At 44.0% G+C, this 22,736-nt stretch overlaps 1 protein-coding gene across 1 annotated transcript in view; it reads left to right on the forward strand.

Annotated features, from left to right (window-relative positions):
• Nucleotides 1-22,736, forward strand: part of HEATR1 (HEAT repeat containing 1) — a 411,542-nt gene that overhangs the window by 308,588 nt on the left and 80,218 nt on the right. The window contains exons 28-31 of the mRNA XM_086926859.1: nt 6,945-7,066; nt 8,573-8,701; nt 13,417-13,647; nt 19,473-19,602. Of these exons, the coding sequence (XP_086782985.1) occupies nt 6,945-7,066; nt 8,573-8,701; nt 13,417-13,647; nt 19,473-19,602 (612 nt within the window). The remainder of the gene's footprint in view (nt 1-6,944; nt 7,067-8,572; nt 8,702-13,416; nt 13,648-19,472; nt 19,603-22,736) is intronic.

Genomic DNA, 22,736 nt, shown 5'->3' on the forward strand with positions numbered 1-22,736 from the left:
CAGAGATTAGGGGTGGTCAGTTTGTATGTCCAGTCCAAAAGCTTTCCTCATCTGACCATCTGTTAGATCCATCACCTAGGGGGCGTGTACTGTTTTGAAATCTGTTCGAAAGGTGAGGAATCTGACAGGAGAAGAATCCATCAGAAGAAAAGATTAATTACATTCAGTAATGATCTTTCTCCAGTATTAGGGGTGTCTTTCATAGATTCACATGCTTTTGAATATTCCCCGTCGTTTTTATATATATATATATATATATATATATATATATATATATATATATATATATATATATATATATATATATATATGAAAAAACATAATAAAAGAGGTAAATACAAATGAGAAAACCTCCAGAACAATTCCTACATAGGAATGCATGGTGAAGAGAAAAACCACTTGTAACACATTAGTGTCATTATGTTAGTCCAAACTACAGCCAATCAGGCGCAAGCACCCTCTAGAACCTTCTCCTCAGAAGCCCCAGTCCTCAGATTTTCTACCACACGTCGTGTGAAGGGAGTCTCCCTGAGCTCTGCTCATCTCTGTGCTTCAAATCTTCTACTTCCAGTCTTCTCAACATGTCAAGTAAGAAGTCTTTATTCAGACCTTGCTCTTCTTGTGGGAAGCTGCGTCTTTTTGATAAAGACCCCCACCAGAAGTGTATTTATTGTCTATACCCTGACCATGAAGTTGGCAGCTGCAAGTTCTGTAGAACTTTTTCTACAAAGACTCTGAAGGACAGAGAAGGCCGGCTTCTCCTTTGGCTCCAGCGTCTTAAAGACAAGGATTCTGTTCTGTCAGACGCAGAAAGTTTTCACTCTGGTCCTTCTTCAGCAGCCTCTAAGCGTGGTAGTGTTCAGGATATTCCTTCTCCTTTCCTCAAAAGGAAGAAACTGGCCCTGCCTCTGACCTCTGTGGTGTCTCCTACCACTCCTACTACCACTGCGCCCACGAGACCTGGCTCTCAGGCGTCTTTTGCTGCCTCTAGGAGTGTTTCCACGCCTCTTAGGGTTCCGTCGTCGACGGGACCGTCTACGAGCGTTCCGACGACGAGATCCGCAGTGTCTTCATCGTCGACGACGACGTTGACGACGGCATCAGCTTCTGCTTCATCGACGACGGTCTCGTCGCCAGCCTTCACGTCGACGAGAGTTTCTTTGCCTTCTCAGCCTGTCTCGTCGACGATTCCCATCACCTCGTCGACGAAGAAACATTCCTTGTCGGCGAAAGCCATTCAGAAATCTTCGTCATCGACTAAGATTCCGTCGACCAAGGCCTCGTCGACGCCCCGTCGCTGTTCGGGTCTCACATAGATGACGCTCTGGAGTCCATTAAGAAGGACACCGATACGGCTAAGTCATTGGGCACGTTGCAATTCCGAAAGCAGCCCTTTCGAGGTGCGCGCGGACGCGGCACTTCTTCCACTTTTCGAGGAGGACAACAGTACCGCTCATACAATCAGGGCAACCAGCGTTACGCATCCAATCAGCAGCAGTCCAATCGCCAGCAGTCCTCCAGACCCTATAGGGGTAAATCCTCCTATCGCGGATCCACTCCTAAGCGCCAATGACATTTATCATCCCCAAAGTGTTGGAGGTTGAATCTCTCTGTTTTATTCCCAGTGGTCCTCCATCACCTCGGACCGCTGGGTTCTAGACATTGTACGAAGGGGTCATACCTTAGAATTCGTCAAGATTCCTCCTCGTACTCCACCATCTGGCCCGCCTCCTCCACACCTCAAGGAGCTTTACCATCAAGTCAGTCTTCTTGTTCAAAAAGGTGCAGTCGAAGTGGTCCCCGTGCATCAAAGAGGAGAGGGGTTTTACTCTCGATTCTTCCTCATACTCAAGAAGACCGGAGACTGGCGGCCCATTCTGGATTTGAGGGCTCTCAACCAATTCCTCAAGAGCCAATCTTTCCGCATCCTGACACTACTAGAGATCCTGCGTCTTCTATCCAGCGGGGATTTCATGACCACCATAGCCCTTCAAGACGCGTACTTTCATGTCCCGATTCTCCAACAGCATCGCCAGTACCTGCGTTTCAAGGTGGGACAAACGCATTATCAGTTCAAGGTCTTGCCCTTCGGACTTCGATCAGCTCCTCGTGTGTTCACGAAGGTACTGGCTCCTGTGGTGGCTCACCTGCGTCTCCAAAATGTTCAAATCTTCCCATACTTGGACGATTGCCTCCTCAAATCTCAATCCCGCCATCAACTATGTCAGGACACTCGTCTTTGTCAGCAGGTATTTCAATCCCTGGGGTTAGCCATCAACGTCAAAGTCACAGTTTGCGCCGCTGCAAACCAGAAATTTCTTGGGAGCTATCCTAGACACGAGCGGCAACAGAAGATCCTTCGTCTGGTCTCCCGCATCCGAATAAAACAGTCCGTTTCTGTTCGGAAGTTAAAATCATTTTTGGGGATGGCATCATCTTGTATCGCACTGATCCCAAATTGCAGGTTGCGAACCCGTCCCATTCAGGAGGAACTGGACGGACAGTGACGTCAGGTCGCCGGGTCCTTCAACGACCTAGTTGCAGTCACAGCCCGCATGAGAAAGAGTTTACATTGGTGGGCGCAGCCAACCAACCTGGAGATGGGACGTCGTTCCTCGTTCACTCACCAGATCTCACGCTCACGACGGACACCTCTCTGGAGGGCTGGGGCGCCCATCTCCAAGGCCTATCCATCAAATGCAAGTGGACTCCGCCCCATCGCAAGTGGCATTCAACAGGCTAGAGTTGATGGCGATCTTCCTAGCGCTCAAATCATTCCTACCTGTAGTTCACGGAGAGTCAGTGCACAATACCACCAGCATGCACTACGTGAACAAACAGGGAGGAACCAAGTCTCCTCACCTGTCTCGCTTGGCCCAGTCAATCTGGGATTGGGCTCTCCGTCATCAGATCACCTTGACGGCTGTCCATCTGCCGGGCGTGCCCAACATCCTAGCGGACTCTCTAAGCAGGTCCACATCATCGACATACGAATGGGAACTGAACCAGCCGACTCTGGATCTTGTGTTCCACCGATGGGGTCGCCCAGCTCTAGACCTCTTTGCAACGCCAGAGAATCGAAAATGCCCATCCTACGCAAGCTGGCATCCCCACCCCGGTTCGTGCGGGAATGCCCTTTTGATCGATTGGTGCGATCTATTCGCATACGCTTTTCTGCCGATTCCGTTAGTACCGCGGGTGCTGTGGAAGATGCGGAGGCAGCCCTGTCAAATCCTACTGATCGCACCTCGTTGGCCCAGACAGGCATGGTTTTCGGAACTGCTTCTGCTGTCCCAGTGCGAGCCCATCCCTCTGCGTCCTCGTCCAGACCTCCTAACGATGGACAGAGGCCAAGTGTGCCATCCGGATCCCTCCACGCTACAGTTATCAGCATGGAACCTGAGCACCTTGAATTCACAGACTTAAACATATCTCAAGAATGCAGGGACATCCTCGCTCATGCTAGGGCTCCGTCTACCATCAAAACTTATAAACTCAAGTGGAAAAGATTCTGTCATTGGTGCGTAGCAGCAAATGTCCATCCAATCCATTCTACTCCGGAGCTCCTTCTTCCGTTCTTCTTAAGTCTCGCTCAGTCCGGACTTTCACATGCTACCTTGAGAGTTTTCCTAGCTGCAATCTCTCGCTTCCGACACGATGGCTCTTCCTCCCTCTGTTCATCCAGAATCATACGCCAGTTCTTCAAAGGGCTCTTCTGTAAGTTCCCACCTGTTCGGCGCCCTCCTCCACCATGGCACCTCAATGTTGTACTATCTCAACTTATGAAGGCACCATTTGAACCTATCCATAGGGCTGATATCAAGTTCCTCACCTGGAAGGTTGTGTTGCTTTTAGCTTTGACTTCATCTCGTCGCGTGAGCGACCTTCACGCTTTCACTATCAAGCCACCTTATCTACAATTCAAACCTGACGGCGTGGTGCTTCGCACCAACCCCTCTTTTCTACCTAAAGTGCCTACGGATTTTCATCTGAATGAGCCTGTGTTCCTAAAGACTTTCTTTCCGGACCCAAAGTCTCCGGCGGAGCAGAGCTTGCATTCTTTAGACATCAAACGATGCCTTAAATTTGATATTGCCAGAACTGCCTCCTTCTGCAAGTCTGACCAACTGTTCATTGCTCATGGGCGACTGCGTTGGGGCATCCAGTTACCAAAACAACAATGGCCCGTTGGCTTTCTTCAGCCATTACCTTCTGTCATCAACAAGCAGGCAAACCATTGCAGTCTTCAGTGAAGGCTCATTCTACGAGGGCGATGTCTTCATCCACCGCCTTGTTTGCCGGTGTGCCACTTCATCAGATTTGCCGTGCAGCGACATGGTCCAGCAGGCACACCTTCACCAAGCATTACTGCTTGGATGCCATCAATGAAGCGGATACCGCAGTGGGGCAGGTGAGCCTCTGTTCCCTCCTCCTTGTGTTCTCCTGTGATTGCTATTATTGTCACATGACTGTATTATTACTGTCTTTGGCTTTTTCTATATGTGCCTAGCAATCTCAGCTCTACGGAGGTTACTGCTCTCTATTCTATTCAAGCATGTGAATCTATGAAAGACACCCCTAATACTGGAGAAGAACAATTGTTACTTACCTGTAAACAGGTGGTTCTCCAGTATTGGTGTCTTTCATAGATTCACATGCGACCCACCCTTTCCTCCCCTCAGAGGCTCTCTTTTCCTCATGCACTCTAGGTCTCTTTGGTGCTACGAAAATCTGAGGACTGGGGCTTCTGAGAAGAAGGTTCTAGAGGGTGCTTGCACCTGATTGGCTGTAGTTTGGACTAACATAATGACACTAATGTGTTACAAGTGGTTTTTCTCTTTACCATGCATTCCTATGTAGGAATTGTTCTGGAGGTTTTTTCATTTGTATTTACCTCTTCTTTTGTTATATATTATGTTATATATATATATATATATATATCTTCATCTTCGACGACGGGGAATATTCAAGCATGTGAATCTATGAAAGACACCAATACTGGAGATCCACCTGTTTACAGGTAAGTAACAATTGTTCTTCTGCTAGATAGTCTGTCTAAAAAAGAAAGTTCTATCCTGAGCTAATAACAATCAGTAGAAGTTAACTTCTACTGATTGTTATTAGCTCAGGATATAACTTTATTTTTTTGACTTTATGGGGTATTGAGTTCATTACCCTTGTTGATTGATAGTGGATGGCTATCATCTTATCCTTGGAGCTTGTTGGTATTGTGATTCCTGATATTGTTACAATCCTGCGCAACTAACACTCAGCCATCCTTCGTTCCTTGTACTAGATAGTCTGTCTACTTGCACACTTGTCACTGCCCACCTCACCATTCTGAAGGATGGTGATTGGTATCCGGAATAACATTCAATAGTAGGTAGTTACACTGCACTGTCCCATCAATTGATGCTTGTCTCTGCATGTAAGGGCATGGAAAAAGAGGACAGAAATTGACATCCGAGCGCTTGGGTGGCAGTTGTATGGCTCCAATGATAACAACATTTCCTTGCTTCTGGCATTGAGATTGAGCCAGCATTCCCTATTGATGCAGGAGAGCTGTATCAGAGGTTTCTGGTTCCAGTTTAGCACCTGGTATATTTAAAAGTGGAAGAATCTGCAGGTAGATGGTGTATCGACCAGAAAGATTATTACTGAAGGTAACTTTTCTTTCAGTGATGGCCAGGTCTAAATTTGCTCCCGGAAACAAAGTTTGCAGGTGTTCCACTCAGTCAGCTGCCCTACCATTTCTAGTATCAGTAGAATGAGCAGTCACAACGGTCCACACGTCTCTTTATCTCCTCTTTTGGGGCGAAACTCTATTAGATAAGCTAATTGATGGCCCTGAGGGGTATACATACCAAATAGTTGTCTATTTGAGACTCAATAGACCGTGATTGTTAATCAGGATCTACATAGCAACTCATCTAATGGTAAGCCATGAAGGAATACCATTTTTCATTCACTGGAAATTTACTTGCCTACAAAACTGAAGGTTAAGGAAGACAATAAAATATATTTACTTCAATTCTGCACAATGCTGGGATGATACGTAAAAGACCAACGCTAGTGGTATATGAAACAAAATGAAAGTCGTTGGTGCCCAAAATGATCCCTATATCTATACTTACATGTAGTAAAATTTATCAAAAATGGCAAACAGACTGTATAAATGGAGCTGTCAGCACATGATTTTCAAAGTATTACTGTATTTAACAGGTGATGGGCTGTTGGTAAGTCTTTTTTTGAGTTTGGCCATGGAGGATGTTTTGCATAAAATTGTACCTGGAGTCTGGCTATGCACCATAAGCAGATGACCCTTGCAGTAAAGTGCTGTACAATGAACAGTTAAGCAGATACTGGGGTTTAGGTGTTTTGCTGCAAACAAAATTGGCACGCAGTGCCTGCTGTGCTCCACTGAAGAGCGCATAAAATACCCACAAACGTCTGGGACATATAAAAAATGAAATATTGTAACAAATTAATAGCTAGTAACTTTCCTTTACTTGAAAGATTGCCTCCTTGCAAAGATGTACCACATTGACCATAATACACAGGGGCGGGGGGGACAGGGGGCTACTGAGTCGTATTTCTTTTGCAGCCCACAGCAGAAGGCTATTCGCAAGTGCTAATCCAATTTGGAGAGCAGCCACACACAGGTTGTTTCAAACTCTAAAGGAGTTCTGCATCAAATTATGATAGTCCTTTTCTCTGTTTATCAGATTGTTACTAAGCATAAGACAGTGGTACCAGTCTGTTACTTTGGCTACCATCTTGTTCAAGCAACCTTAATACAATGTCTCCATGATTCCTTACTAGTATTAAATAAGTTTAATCTGGCTTCTACCATGTGCAATGTTTTTTTTATAGGTTTGTTGTGGCCTCTCCGTTGCCTGTAGTAAAAATGTACATGACTGCTATTTGGTTTCATTCCCTGCCAGATGTGCTTGATGAAGAAAGATTTAACGTTGAGCTGATTGTCCAGTGTGTCCGGGTGTCGAACATGCCTCAGACCCATCACCATGCACTGCTCCTCCTGGGTGCTGCAGCTGGAATGTTTCCTGTGAGTGATGTTTACACCTTATGTTTATAAAGGCAACTCTCACATGTTAACTTTATTTCTCTAAGAAGTGCACACCTCTCAAAGCACAGTCACAAACATCTTTTTAGATTAGTTTATATGTTGTAATTCAGATCTAGATTTATTTTCCATTTCTGTACCTCACCCTTTTCACCACTAATCATCCCTCTCGTGCTCACAGGTTTCATGCTTTTGCTAGACATCAGATCAGCTTTTGTTGCAATTTCATTCTCAGCCTCATTTGTATAGTTCAGAAGTAAAACAAAAAGCCTTTGGCATGATAGAAAGGCGACATATGTTAGCGCCTAAAGCCTGGATAGGTCCTTTACCAGATAATTTTATGGGAATGAAGACGTTTTGTTTATGAATTTGGAGTTGTAGGGGCCTTATGTACAAAGATTCCTAATATGAAATCATAAATTGTGTCGTATAACTTTTTGCTATTTCTTATTTTGTATTAGGAATCTACTAAAATGGATTGTGTAGAAATGGGTGCAAATTCCTGAATGCATTGGTATTTTTTGAGCCAACCTATGTATCAACAGGTTGGTTCACAAGATATCTATTCGTAGAGGGTCACAATTCGACCAACCGCATTAATATGCATGAGGAAGGTTGCAAATTGAGACCCATTAAAATTGGTTGCAAGGGTCATACAACACTCTTCGGTTAAACATGTATAATGTATGAATGTCTTAAAAGTGTTTAGTATTTACCTGTGTAGAATCGGGTGCAGAAGCTGTCGAATAAGCTCTGAGCGAGTGGTCGGTGGTGATTTGCATGGGACATTTGTGGGACTCTAGAAACCCAAAGTCAAGAGGTCAGTGCTCCAAAAACAGTTTAATCTTCGAACTTTTTAAAATCTTGCGCTTCCCTTTTGGAGATGTTGTTTTCATTGCCAGAGGTTTCTTCACCAAAATGCTCGAACTGTGCATCTTCGCTCCAAGTTCCATTTTGATACAATGAAGGAGGCTACTAAATTGAAAAGATTCACTTCCCCTTCAGAGCTCTTTACTATTAACTGTTTTCTCCTGAAAAACAGTCAGCGTTCCTACGTACTAAAGTGCCATGAACTTTTTATATAATTCTAATAATTTACAGGCTCTTATTGTATGCTGGTTCTCTTTTCAAACAGTGCTCTTCTTTCAAACTACTTTCCTCATACATAGTCCCTGTGCTTGCAAATGCACATGGTGTTTTATGCCCACTTTGCTTGTAAGAGTATTCAAAGCATTTATGTGTGACTGGATGGTACACGGTCTAATTTTTCCCCCCTGTAAGACATGAAAACCTAAATAAATAAATAAAATAAATTGATGTGATTAGTAGGCTGCAAATGTGAAATCCCGAATACAGTCAGAATTGGGAAATATATTATCACAGAGGATATTGCCAATTATTATTTTGTCTTGAATATCTGTAATGCAATTGAAGAACACCTTTGTTTCAGTAGGTTGTTATTTAAGCTCCAACTGTGTCTGCTTTCAGGATAAAGTTCTCCACAATATTATGCCAATTTTTACCTTTATGGGAGCAAATATAATGCGTCTGGATGATACCTACAGTTTTCAAGTCATCAACAAGACTGTACAGACTGTCATCCCAGCTCTTATACAGGTATGTAGTGTAAAAGACAGGTTAAAGTATATACACAAACTAAGAATTGTTATTTTATGCATTTTAATTTTGACCACATCTGCTCTTTTTCTGCTTGGATAGTCTGGTGTCCTGCCCCACATTTCCTCTTTTATGGTGTTATGGTTTTATTTTTACTGGTATAAGGACCCCCTATTATTTTAACCTCTCTTTAATGCTTTAGGGGCACATGCATCAAGCTAGGCTATTGCGATTCCTTAATAGCGATTATTAAGGAATCACTATTAAGGAATCTCAATTGCCTATGCATGTTGGTTTCGCAAAAATATTAGCGCTTGCTACAAAGTCCTTAATTGCGATTCGCAAATTGCAAATCTCAATTAAGGAGTTGCTTCCTATTCATTCCTATGGGCCTAGAGGCCAATGGGAATGAATGGGAATTGCATGCGCAATTTGCGAGTTCCAAATAGGTAGTCTCAAATTGCGCATGCCCATGAGGAACAGGGTCAGACTGATTTGCATATGGCCATGTCTGAACTAGTGTGGTGGAGTGAGCTAAAAACTTATGATTGATTAAACCCAGATCAGTTGACTGGGGGTGAGTGTTTGATTTGCTCAAACACTCCGTCCATCATCCTCTTTGGTATCGCTTTGTTCACCCTAAGTTGGCAGGGTATGCCCAGACGTGGGTCCCTTGCTCACTCTGCCAATGGATTCAAGCTAGCCTGGCTGATGACGGCTAGTTAGCCAGAAACCGGTCCCAGGATGCTTATTTCCGGTCCAGGGAAGATGTGGCTTGGCAGTTCGGGCTGGACTGTTCCCATGAGGCACAGGGTCAGACTGATTTGCATATGGCCATGTCTGAACTGGGGTGGTGGAGTGAGCTAAAGAATGAAGATGGATTAAACCCAGATCAGTTGACTGGGGTGAGTGTTTGATTTGCTCAAACACTCCGTCCATCATCCCCTTTGGTATCGCCTGAAATTAGCATGTGACCACATGTTGCACACACATATGCCCCAAGGGTATGTATGTGTGCAACAAGGAACTTTTAAAAATACACTCTTGTGCATTTTTCAAAGTTTTAGCAAATTACCATCAACTTGGAATTGATGGTAATTTGCGATTGTTATTTGCGAAATCGCAACATTTTTGGGGATAATGCATTGTATTTAAGGAATCACAATTTGTGATTCCTTAAATGCAATCGCAATTTAAGTAATCGCACATTTTGCGATTCCTTAAATTGCGATTTTTGCATTTGGGATGATGCATCCCAAATGCAAAAATACCGGTTGCAAAGGGGCAGATTGTGCGGCTCTGCCCGTTTCCGACCGTTTTTTTAATTGATGCATGTGGCCCTTAGTCTCTACTGATTTAATGTGTGTAAGTTATTAATGCCCGATTGGCAAATGTTTGTAAAAAATGATGACATTGTGTTTTTTGCAGGAGACCTGGGAAACTAATTGGATTGTATTTGACAGTTTCATGTGTTTTAGTCTTCCCGCTATCCCATCTCACTCCGGCAGATCCTCTGATGCAGTGTCTATATGGATACATCTTTTGATAGTTGGCTTAGTCTATAAGCACCCTGGGCTCTGATTTACAAGCTGTTGCTTACAAGGGGGTCCCGAAGCTATCTTTGATTAATTTTTTCAACAATGATTGCGATTATGCCCTATCAAAAATTTCTTGTCTTATTCTCATATATCTTTACACGAGTGGAGGCCAAATTTCAACAAGGCCAGCAAGTATATCTCTGTCTGGGGGAGCTTTTAATACTAGGTTGCTACGTCCGGAGCCAGGGGGGGTTTTAGCTGCTGCCACTAAAACCAATGAACGAGGGAAAGAACTGCTGGATTTAATTTAATCTGCCAACATGTATAATGCTTATGGATGAGGTTGGCAAGGACACACAGGCTTTGTGCAACTTCAGAGGTGGGAATAGCCCCTCAATTACAGACTACATCTTTCTTTCTCCTAATTTGATGGACATGTTGCAGGATGGTGCAATTGTTCCAACTGATTATGGGGATCATAACCTGATCGAAATAGTGATGGAGGCACCATACAAAGAGATGTACCAAGAGATGCCAGCCTTTGAAAATTTAACTGCATCCACTGTAATCCTTAGGCTATGTTGGAAGCGGCCCGATCCATTTAAATTCTTCAATGGGTTAGTAGCTGCAAACATGCAGATGGTTTTGAACTGCCTTCGAGAGAATGATACTGGTGAAGCAACTGTTGCCTCCTTTGTTACCCTCTGTGAGAAGATAAGACTCTTTCTCTCTCTAAACCTATCAGATCGCAGTCTGGATCCCCTAATGCTTTGATCGTGGTTGTGCATGGGCAGACCGACTCCTCCGAAGACTTTTAAATCCACAGCTCGTAACCGCAGCTTAGTGGCCTTTCAGCATAAAGCCTATAAATTAACTATAAAGAGGAGGAGAAATGAAGTTATTTCCCAGCAGGGGTCTCTTATCTGTGACACTGCTCACACAAAGGCCAGCTGTCTTTTTGGGATGCTGTTTCCTGTATGCAGATCTATATCAAGGTAAATCAGTGGTTAGTTGTTACATGACTGGGGAGGACTGGTTGGCACCCTTTGGAAACATGTATTCTAATGCTAACCTGTTCGATCTGCTGCTATGGTCTGGGGGTCCTCCATCATTCCCATCCATTTCACTACAGGAAAGTGAAGACCACTATTCAGGAGAGTGCCGGAGGGAAAGCATCTGGGCCTGATGGCTTCCCGATTGACATTATTAAGTGCAACTTAGACCTCTGGGCCCCATTGTTGACTAATATTGATAACAGCCTGAACAGGTTGCTGATTCCCTGCTCTTGGGCTTCCTCAATCATTGTTCCAATTTTTAACAAGCATTTGCAATGCAATAGGTCTTGCATTACAAATGCAATTACAAATTACAATGCCTTTTATTTAGGTGTTATAAAAAAAATACATTTAAAAGGCATTGTTATTTATAATGTCAATTTTCTATATGCACCTTCTATTGCAGCGACTGGCAAAATAACAGGGTGGCTCGGATCGCGCTCAAGAAAACATCTGTAAATAGGGAAATAACGTCAATTACTAAAACCGGACCTAAAAACACGAATGTGACCTTGTGTAATGTAACTGGTGCTTATGTAGACAGTTGCAGTACCTACAGGTTGGGTTTGCGCTATCTACAGAAACAACTGTAAAGCTAGCAGAAATTCGGATGAATTTCTGGAGCCCAAGCTCCCTCGAATGCCCGGAGGCAGGGACATGGGACTGCAGCACTCACTCACCCATGCGTCAGTCTTGGCTGTTCAGCAGGGGTTCCAGTGCCATAAGACACATGAACTTATGACCTCTGCTATAGAATGAATAGGAATTCTGTGGTAGCATAAATGATCTCTGCAGTGGCATCTTGTTTATCTGTGCGTTGCTCAGCACAGGCTTAAGGAAGGCTTTTATGTCTCGCTTTACAAGCAGCGCATGAAAACCCTTTAACACTAGACACCGTTTTTTAATTTGCGACTGTGCCAATAACCGCTGATGACTTGATAATGGCCTTTGACTGTGTTAATCGGGCTAAGTTGTGGCAATCTATTATTATCTTGCAAAAGGATCCAACCTTAGTCTACCTGTTGGTTTACTTGCATACTGACACTAAGGCTCAAGTCAGGTTTGGTAACAAAGGAGAAGTCACTGATTAATTTAGTATTGGTTGGCGGGTTCGCCAAGGGTGCGTTTTAGCCCCTCTCCTTCTTATTTCAGAATCCTAGTTTATTCCTGTGAATATAACCTGTCTACGATTGCTGCCTATCTTAGTATGCATTGTTGGGGCAATAATCCTCTGTGTGGCTTTGTAAAGCTGTACCACCCTGCCCATGTACGTTTCTGGACAACCCCATGTGTTACGAGCATTTGAAAAGTGCAGAGACCCCTAACTACCCAGGCCTTGAACTAGTGGTACCTTAAGTACTAACCCTAATCAGCCAATATTTTGTTTAAAGATTCTATTGTTCACCAAGGCGTTTTTGTGTACCTGCATCAGGAGTGAAGGCTCCGAAGAGCTATGAATGAAACCATAGGAGGGTTGCCATTCTCATCCCAGACTATCCCCATGTTTGGTAAACGTTTGGGACTTCCTTCCTGCTGGAGCTTTCAATGCTTTGATTTGTAATGGGGATATTGTATATGGATACAGGTAGTTACTGACCATTAGTAGATTACCTGGCACTCCCTGAGCTGTTCATCTCCACCCCTGTCAATAACTAAGTGCTACCTCCTCCTTATGTAGTATTGCCTAGTTTGCCCACGGCTGCAAAAACAAAGATAGGACACAGGGCGCATGCACAAGATAACATAGCATAGTATGATGAATGAATGTTAAAGGACTTAATATATAAATCATGGTCTGAGAATTAACTTTAATTTTGTTGCACATATGGACTGAGCATGACTTCAGAAATGTTAATTGGAACTTTTTTATGGTGTGCTCTAATAGTTGGTTTTTAAACGTTATCCACCAAGATATTGTTCCATGATAGGGCACAGCATGATCGAAGAGTCCTTGAATAATGTACTAAAATTGTTATTGATGTGCTTTGCAATAAAAGAAATTACAATTTCCCTGTTCTGTCAGCTTGCATCCTTCAGAAAGTGAGATTTTCTAAATGGTAGTGTGGTTATCACTGGTGCATTGTTGATTGCTTATTTCCCTAACTTCATTTGTTCTTTCCAGGCGAATGAAGGAGATTCTGATAAAACCAAAGGAGACGTGGAGAAGGTGGTCAGTAAAGTTATCCATGTATTTGTTGATGCCCTCCCTCATGTGCCTGAGCACCGTCGCGTACCCATCCTTGCGCAGTTGATTGACACTGTGGGAGCTGAACGGTTCCTCTGGGTCCTGCTAGTGCTGCTCTTTGAACAGCATGTCACCAAAACCGTGACTGCAGCAAGTAATGGAGAGAAGGTGAGATTATTAAGGTGTGATGCAATATTTTTATTTATTTGATTCACACGAGGGACCAAACCTCTTGGGTGAGGCTTATGATTGTGGAGACTGTCAGCATAGATTGGATACCAAATCCATTCTGATTCACTTTATGAAAAGCCTATTCTTGCCAAATTAAGATTGTATTGGTTTAAGGGTCCTCCAAATTTGCAGTTTCAGCCAGTTACCGTTGTGTTATGTTTTTTTGTTGAACACCCTGATAGGTTACTGGGTCCCTAAGTGCCAACAAATGCTAAATAATCTATAATCTCCAAAGAGGTTGATTTTTGTGCTGCAGAGTCACTCTGTGATGGCTACACACAGACCTAAAGATTATACTTTTAAAACGTTATCTGGTGGCTCGATTCACAGAGCTTTATCAAATCATTAATACAATTGGTGACAGTCTGAATGTTTTGTTTATCAGCCATTTATCCTTATTTTCAGTAGCTTAGATAGAAGTGTCAGGAGGACATCTGCCTCCACATTAGCGTGGGATTAGGGTATTTGTGCTTAGCCTTCTTAAAGTGCATGTGGAATGCTACAGGCTGCAGCTGCACAAGACACCACAACAGACCAAATCACACCAGGATATGTCTAAATTCGAGGACTGTAATGGAATGTGCATTATTTTTTTAAATCCACGCTGTTCTTGATACTGGGGTATGTTATACAGTGCACCAAACAAATATAAGTTCACTTTTAGGTTTTTGATGCATTTCCTTGACAGTACCTAAATCGATTATATTCGTAACATGTGTTGGCCATAAATACATATGCTTAGAATACTACTGCCATCTAGTGCTGGGCTGTTTTTCTTCGATGAAGTCTTTTGAGTCACAAGGTATGCTGACTCCTCATATAGTCTGTATTGCGCATGGTCATTGACTCCATTGTTAGATTGTTTTTCTCCGCCATCGGGTTTGGCTTTAGATATCCATCTCAGAGCTCTGGGATCAAAGTTTCGAAACATTCTTGTGGCCTCCTTCAGCGGCCGACTTATCAACCTTCGCGGATAATACCGAAAAACAGCAACTACTGTACTTTTCGACACTCTTTGTTCCGCCTGCCTGGGTTGGGCCCGGTTTTTAACTTCAGTTTCAAACTTTATCACCATCTTCTTTCACTCAACGCACACGGAATGATGGAAAAGACTCTCTTCAGCTTCTGCCCCAAGTGCCACGCCAGATACATCAAACTGCAACCTTTGCCTACCCCAGAACACACACATTGCAACGCAGACAACTCGAGCTGATGGTGCATTTGATAGCCACGGGGACCAACCACAAACCCTCCATACTGAGGAGGATGTTGAGGAGGAGACGTAAGCGCAGGGAGTGCCAATGGACACTCCCATCCTCCTCACCAGCAGTAGAGACGGTGCTGAGTTAGACTACGAGCCTGGAGACTCTGGGCATGTGAATACACTGATGTAAGCCTACCACGCCAAACAAAAGCGCGCACAGTGGTTCACGGAACCCCACTGCTCTCGGGCCATGGAGGTTTCCAGCACAAGGCAAAGGAGCAAACACTTGTCCCAAAGCCTTAACAGACCTCTAAAGGTACCAAAAAGGCGAAGGCACAGACCATTAAACAGGGCAATCCCCTTTTGAAGCCGGAGCAGAAATCACTGCCCCAAAAACTTGGGATGCCCTCAGAGCCGGAAACGCTCCCAAAAGATCTCTCCATGCCATGTCCACTTTGCCACCGAAAACATCTTCGGCATCCGAACCACTTTGGATGCTGAAACCTGCAAAGACCTCCACTGAGCCAAAGAAATGGCCGGTTGAGCCTATCCGCACCTGATTGCAAGATCACCTCAAAGCCAAGCAAAAGACCCTGTTCATTACCCGGAAGAGTTGTTTCCAAACCACCCACAAAGACACCCCCAAAGAGGAAAAAGTATTTTGAAGAGGAGATCATGAGACCTCAACTACCAAATCCTCCATGCAAAAGGACAGGGGTACAAGCCCTATAAAATTTCCTCTAGAAATACCACTTCTTCCCCCACCTTCTCCATTACCTTTACTCACTCCTCCATTACCTTTACTCACTCCCCTACCTCCTTCTCTTCCACTAATGTCAACTCCTCCAGTTCGTCAAACATCATCACAGCGCTCCCCTCAATCACAAGGGTCACCCACAACATCATCCTTAGGGGAACATATATAGATCATCATATTGACCCTTATGATGCACCTTAATTTTCCCCGATCCACAAGGTGACTACGGGGATATTGATCAGCCTTGGGATGAGTAGGATTTTGATTGTCAGGGCAATACAGACCCAGTCCTATACCCTTCTATACCTTCCTCACCGGATGACTCTACTACTTACCATTAAGGTTCTGCTCAGGGCTACACAATGCCATGAGTTAAACATGCATTCCCTCCAAGATGATGACTAGTTTCTTGTCGAAACCCTCTTAAAATCTCAGCACACTGAGTTCTTGCCAATGTTAAAGGGTATGCTTAAACCCGCAGCAGAAATCTTTGCGCATCCCATAAAATCAAGGGTTAGAACACCACGCGTTGACAAAAGTACAAACCCTCACCAACTGACTTACACTAAGGGGCGGTTCCCTCCAGACTCACTGGTAGTGCATACAGCTAGGAAAAAGGCCGAATCGCAAGGTACTTGTGATGCCCCTCCCACCAATAAGGAGAGCAAAAAGTATGATGCAGCGGGTAAATGTGTGGCAGCCCAAGAAGCCAACCACCTTAGAATTGCTAACTCCGTGGGCCTCCTATCTAGATATAACAGGGCGTAATGGGATGAAATGTAGGATTTACTCCAGCATCTCTCTGATCAATATAAACATCGAGGGTAAGAACTAGAAGAAGAAGGGAAAATAATATCCAATGCCACAATACAATGCCCATTAGATGCAGCAGGTACCAGCGAGAGGGAGGTAAACACCAGCATTATTATTTGGTGTCATGCCTGGCTTAGAGTATCCTGGTTTAAACCTGATGGCCAGCAATATCTACTCATCCTACCATTTGATGGGGAACACTTATTTGGCCCACAGGTAGATAAAATGTTAGAGAAAATAAAGGACCAATACGGCAAAAGCTGTGGGTGCCCTTCAAATCTACCTACATAGAAGTTCCTTTCGGAATAGCCATTACAGAGGGGTATCCAAAACACCCACCTCCACAGACACGTCCACCCCCAAAAGAAACAAAACCCCTATCACTCACAATACACTAGAGGGTCTTACTATAGATCACACTGCAGGGGTAACAAAGGCTGAAGTTGTGGATCCACCTCCAAAGGGACCACTTCCATTAAACAGACAGTGACTCTCTTCGCCTCCCCCTCCACACTTAACACCAGTAGGGGGACGACTACAGGACTACCACAAACAATGGGTACAGATTAAATCAGATCAGTGAGTCCTTTCAATAAAAAAGACTGCTATTATCTCGAACTTGTATCTCATCCTCCCAATATCCCACCTCGAACACAAATTGTCAACAGAACACCTCTCACTCTTACAAGAGGAGGTTCTAGCTCTGCTTCAAAAGGGGACCACAGAGCCTGTCACAAAACACCTGTAAGCACCTCCTGCCAGAGCAGGGACTGTTTTCTTAGCTCTGTGAGCTGGGCTCTCACCTCCTAAGGAATCTGAAACTAGTCTGTGGTGTCCGGTTGTACAAGACCTGTCAGCCAGCACTCTAGAAGACTACTGTGGTTCAGGGGGTACCTCTAAGGTACCTTCTGGGTACATGTATTAATACATTTATCCCTCAAATTATTGCAGGTTTAGGAGTACACAGTGTTTAATACCAAACACCAGAAGCGATTATGCAGATTGGTACCTAGTTTTGACCAATACCCAGTACATACCTTAAGATGGCTTCCCAGTTCATTTGCAATATCAAGTAATTGAACGAGACATCACAAGGGCATATCTGCTCATTCAAATATGTCATCACATAAAAAAGAATGCACCCTGCTTTAGGGCTCAAAGGCCTTATGTAGGGGTGAGTTGCATATATTGTATGCAGTCTCTTTGGGCATAGCACTCAGGGTGTGTGTGTGCCATGTCGTGTTTTAAAATTTGGTTTGCGCCATTCCACTCATCTTGCAATGAGCAGTCTGCATGTTTGTGTGTGGGCCCCTTAGGGTAGCATAATGCATGATACAGCCCTTAGGGTCCCTCTTTAGTATCCATGCCCTAGTTACCAGGGGTACCATTTACCAGGGACTTGTAGGATTGCTAATGTCCATGCCAAATGGAGGACAATTGAACATTTTACCTTGTTTTAGGGAAGAGCACTGGCACTGGGGACCTGGTTAGCAGGACCCCAGTGCACCTTCAGTCAAAGCTGCATCAGTACCAGGCAAAAAGTGTGTGGGGGGGCCATGGCGAAAAGAGGCACTTTCCTACAGCAGCTATTCGTAGCCTGTAGTGCCGTAGATTCATATGCACCAACCCTTCTCCCCGGAAGCTAATGGTTCACATACACAGTATTCTTATTAAACTATATCTTGCATGTTCATCTTCACCTTCTCTCTACTGCTCCTATACCAAGCTCACCAGATGAGTCAAAAACAGTCTAACAGGGGAGCCAATGGCCATGATCAATGCAGACTATAGAAGGAGTCCCCTATACCTCGTGACTAGAAAGACTTCTTCGAAGAAAAACAAGTTGCAAATGTCAGAGCCCAACAGTAGATGGCAGGCTTTTGCTAAGCATATGAATCTACGGAACTACACTCTACGAATAGATGCTTACAGAGTAAGTAACATCATCCTTACCAACTCTGTTTACCAACACAGTGAGGACAAGCTTAGTACTTAGAGTGTGTTTTTAAAAACGCGCATGCACACTCTCAAATACATTCTCTCTCACTTACTCACCCTTTCCTAGCCTGTACAGGTTTACTGTTTTCTATGGATGCAGTTTGGGAATTGCTCCTGCAAGTGCCCATCAGACCGAGGTTCAAAGTCCTTGGAGCTCTATTCTGGAAGAAGTCAATTGAAGCAGTCAGGAAATGTTATCACCAGCAGTAGGTAAAAAGCAATTGCTTTTGATTCTGCTGTAAAGTAGTATTGAAATTTTATATAGTTTTGATTACAGACCTAATGTGCTTACAATGATACAATTTGCATATCATTTCTCAAAAAGTTTTTTAAGGAGAACCTCCAAACATCTGTAAAAAATTCTTTATGTCCTATAAGGCTGACCAAGATTACTGGCTTTATTGGCCAAAAAGTGCAATGATTGCTACTACATTTGCCCAGACCTATTCTGCCTACAGCTACTGCCTACCTGGACCCCCCTGCCATTAAGAGCTGACCTCACATTCTCTCCTCCCACGTTTTCCCTAACTCATCTATATTCCACCTGCTCCCACCATAGAAATGTTCTAATTGCTGGGAGGGGTTGGTGTTCAGAACGCAAGCATTCTCAATACTTATGGAAGGAGGTCCAAGGTTATCAAAGGAAGATTTGACAATTTTCGGAGGACAAGGACCTCTTTAAAAATGTACCCATGGACCAGGCTACTTTTAATTTTTTTTGAACAACACTCTCCAGTACATTGCCTATTTTATATAATTTTTTCCACTGTAAATATCACATCTTTGGCATATTTCATATATAAATGTAATAGATTGTATTTCTTTGGTGATAGGTAATTGAATACTCTGGTTTGACATTGTTGGTGTCTTTGCTACTTTCTTTTGCCATAAAAGCTTCATTTGCTCTATTCTTTTCCTCCAAAATGTGTTTTCTATAAAAAAGGAAAAAAAAGTGAGTCTTATTTGGTCCCCACTTCTTTTCTGTAACAGGATGCAGTTTTGGAGCTGGACACTGAGTTTTGGATTTCTGTGTGCTGTGATTTCAGTGTACAGGATCAACTACAAAGCGTGATAAAGATACTTCAGTATCTGACAAAGCTGCCAAAAAATAAGGATGAAGGTAACACTAGAACTAGATCCTGCTGTAGATCATAATGCTTGCAAGGTTATGGTATAATAAATGTATAATGTTATAAACTTATCTACATTTACACTATCATGTGCCTAGCCGCTTGTCGGAGTCATTATGAATTGTCTTAGCCTGGATCAATGCTGTAGGAAGCTGACACTTTATATAGCGGATCAAAACGAGGTACGCTGTGTAAAGAGTCCAGGCAACCCTTATTGTTTTTTTGGGCAAACATTATAACACTAAATGCTCTTTTGTGGCAGTGTGGGCGAGTAGTTTAGGCTTATCAGAGGGACGTGCTAAGCATTTGTTTTAAATACAGAGGTAATATATGAAACACACTCTCTGGAATAAATTTGAGATCAATTTACAAAAATAAGTTGTATTTTTATATAAATGTTGATACCAAGAACTTTCTTATTAAGTAAGTACTTTTTTTAAATATTGAATTTAAGAGGTGAGTTAATAGTTGCTCAGCCGCAGGACGAGTCACTCGGTCACGATTGTCGAGACTGGTGCAGGCAGGCAGGGTTTAGCACCAAAAGTCCACAGCAAGTCTTCAGTTCTCGTTCTCTCATGGCTCTTCTTTGTCCTCTTCTTCTGCATCCATCAAAATCTAAGTCCCTGGCATAGGGGTGCCCCTAAATACTCAATTTAACGACGTTAAGGGAAGTGACAGGTAGTAGAGCCAGTGGGCCATTTACCTTTATGGTGACTACACCCTCTATATACCCACTTCCTTTTGCAAGTGGGCATAACCCTGTTCCAGTGAGCCTAATTCCACCAAAAACCAAGATGGTGGAATTCTTAGGGTTAGAACTAGCCTGATGGGTAACACCCCTCCTGACTAGCTAAATGTTTTGCCTGTCCTAGTGCCAAATGGGCCCGGAGCAGGGGGTGGCATTTCCCCTTTCTGTGGGAAGTCTGAGTCAAATATTAAAGGCAGCAGAGGCCTGTGAAGCCTCAGGCCTTGATATGCTGAATACTTAGCCATCTTGCTTGGAGGGGGTGACCACACCTCCGGCCAGAGTAGGCATTGTTTCTGCCCTGAGAGAGCATGGGCTGTCACCTGCAGGGGTTCAGAAACCTGTCTGTGGTAGTAGGCTAGTCTATTCCAGTCAGCCAGTGCACAAAAGGTTGGCAGGTTTTCAGGGGGCACTTCTAAGGTGCTCAAGGTGCCCTCTGGATGCAAGTATTATTAAATCTATCACAGGAACTAGTATGTGCTTATTAATACAAGATGTTTGTTGCCAATTATCTTAAGTTTCAGTGAAGCCATCATGTAGCTGAGGAACTTGTAATCACCAGTGCCCAGTACATATGCTCAAGGTGGCTTTCCTGTTTACTGACAATGCCAAAGAAGTGACATGGATATCACAGGGGCATACCTGCTCAAGCAGATGGGTCTTCACATGTAATATAATGCACCCTACTGTAGGGATGAATGTAGGAAGCTGGCTCTGTATATAATATTGCCACTAGGTGGTAATACCATGCACAGAGTCCAGGGATTCCCCAAAAGTGTACAGAGCTCAATTCAAAAGACAAAGTGCTCTATTAGTGGTAGTGTCAGCGAGCAGTTTTAGGCCAAACACAGAGCTGGCTTTGACTGCAGGGTGTCTTCTTTCTACTTAAGTTATGGCAGATCTGCTTTCTAGGTCTGGGGGGGACACCTAAATACTAGATTTAGGAGCCTTTTAGGGGATTAGCAGGTAGGACCAATGGGCACCATACCTGGGGGGACTACACCCTCTATTATGCCACCCTCCTTTAGGAGGGGGCATAGACCTTCCATGATGGGAGGGGTTCCCTCATCTTAAAGATGGAGGGGACTGAAAGATGTGCTTCACCTCCCTTCCCCCACCTTAGAGGTGGAGTTGACGGAGGTCGGCACACCCCCTTTTCTTCTAAGTTTTCCCACAGGTTTTCCTGTTCAAAGTGGGGATGTAAACCAAGGGCTGCTAGCATGTGGTAGTGTGGCCGAGCGGCCTTTGACTTATGATAGGGGAGTGTTAGGCATTTGTTGCACACACAGAGTCAGTACATGAGACACAGACTCAAGGAAATCAGATACCACTTTAGAAAAATAACAAATTGTTATATTAATTTAGACACCAAGATCTTCAAGATTCTGTAAGTACTTTTTAAGTTAGTGATTTTTAGAAGCACAGAAAATACAGCTGTCAGATTTGCGGCATGAGCTTCGGACGCCCTAGTTATTTAATAGGAAAAACCTACACTGCATAAGTGTACTTGTAATAGAGTTACAGGGTTGTTCTTCTGGACGTAAGGTGAGCGAGGTCAAAGGTCCTTAGAACAACCAGCAGTTTCGATTTACCTCCCCTGGTGTGTCTGGGTGTAGAGGTGCTGTTTGCAAGGGTAGCCTCGAATGCAACAGTTGAAGTCAATAGGAAAACATGCAACAAGAAAACAACTGCAAGTGGGGACTGGGAGACCTGTACGGCAGAGGCCAAAGTTAGGCTCAGCTCTTGAGGGTCTCTGGAGAAAGGGTGCACCATCGGTTGGCTTGGATTTGGGCTGTGGGGCTCCGGTGCAGAGGTGCTTTGTCAGGTGAGTTGCTTACATTGGAGTCTCTCACTTTTAAGGTCGACCTGGAGATGAGGACAAAAAGGGACAACAAGGCCATTCTCAATGATGGCCTCTCTGATACGGAGTCCCAGCAGTGTTGGTATCTCGGCTGGACACTAAACACTCCTTGCCTGCTGCAAGGGGTCCTGTACCACCGGGTATTGGTGCAGGGCAGCCCCTTGGGGTTCGGGTGTCTCCAAACTTGGTAAGGGGATGTATCTGACCTCCTTAAGCATAGAGACCTACTCCTGGGATGCTGCTTCCTTGGTGGACCCGAGGGTCAGCAGAATGGTGAATCGGGTTGATGCGGTCGGTGCCTGCAGGGTGTGCAGGGAAGTGGCAACTCCGTATCAAAGGAGATGCTGACTGGATGGTAAAGTGCTCACAGCCCTCTGAGACTTTTGGAGGATGCAGAGATGTAGGATGGGTCAAGTCTTTGCAATTGTCGAGACAGAAGCAAGCAAGTAGGCAGGGTTTTTCCTTCTTCTTTACTAAAGTGAATATGAGTTTCTGGTGCCAGGGGATCACCTAAATAT

Source organism: Lissotriton vulgaris, chromosome 6, assembly GCF_964263255.1.
Source record: "Lissotriton vulgaris chromosome 6, aLisVul1.2, whole genome shotgun sequence".
NCBI lineage: Eukaryota > Metazoa > Chordata > Amphibia > Caudata > Salamandridae > Lissotriton > Lissotriton vulgaris.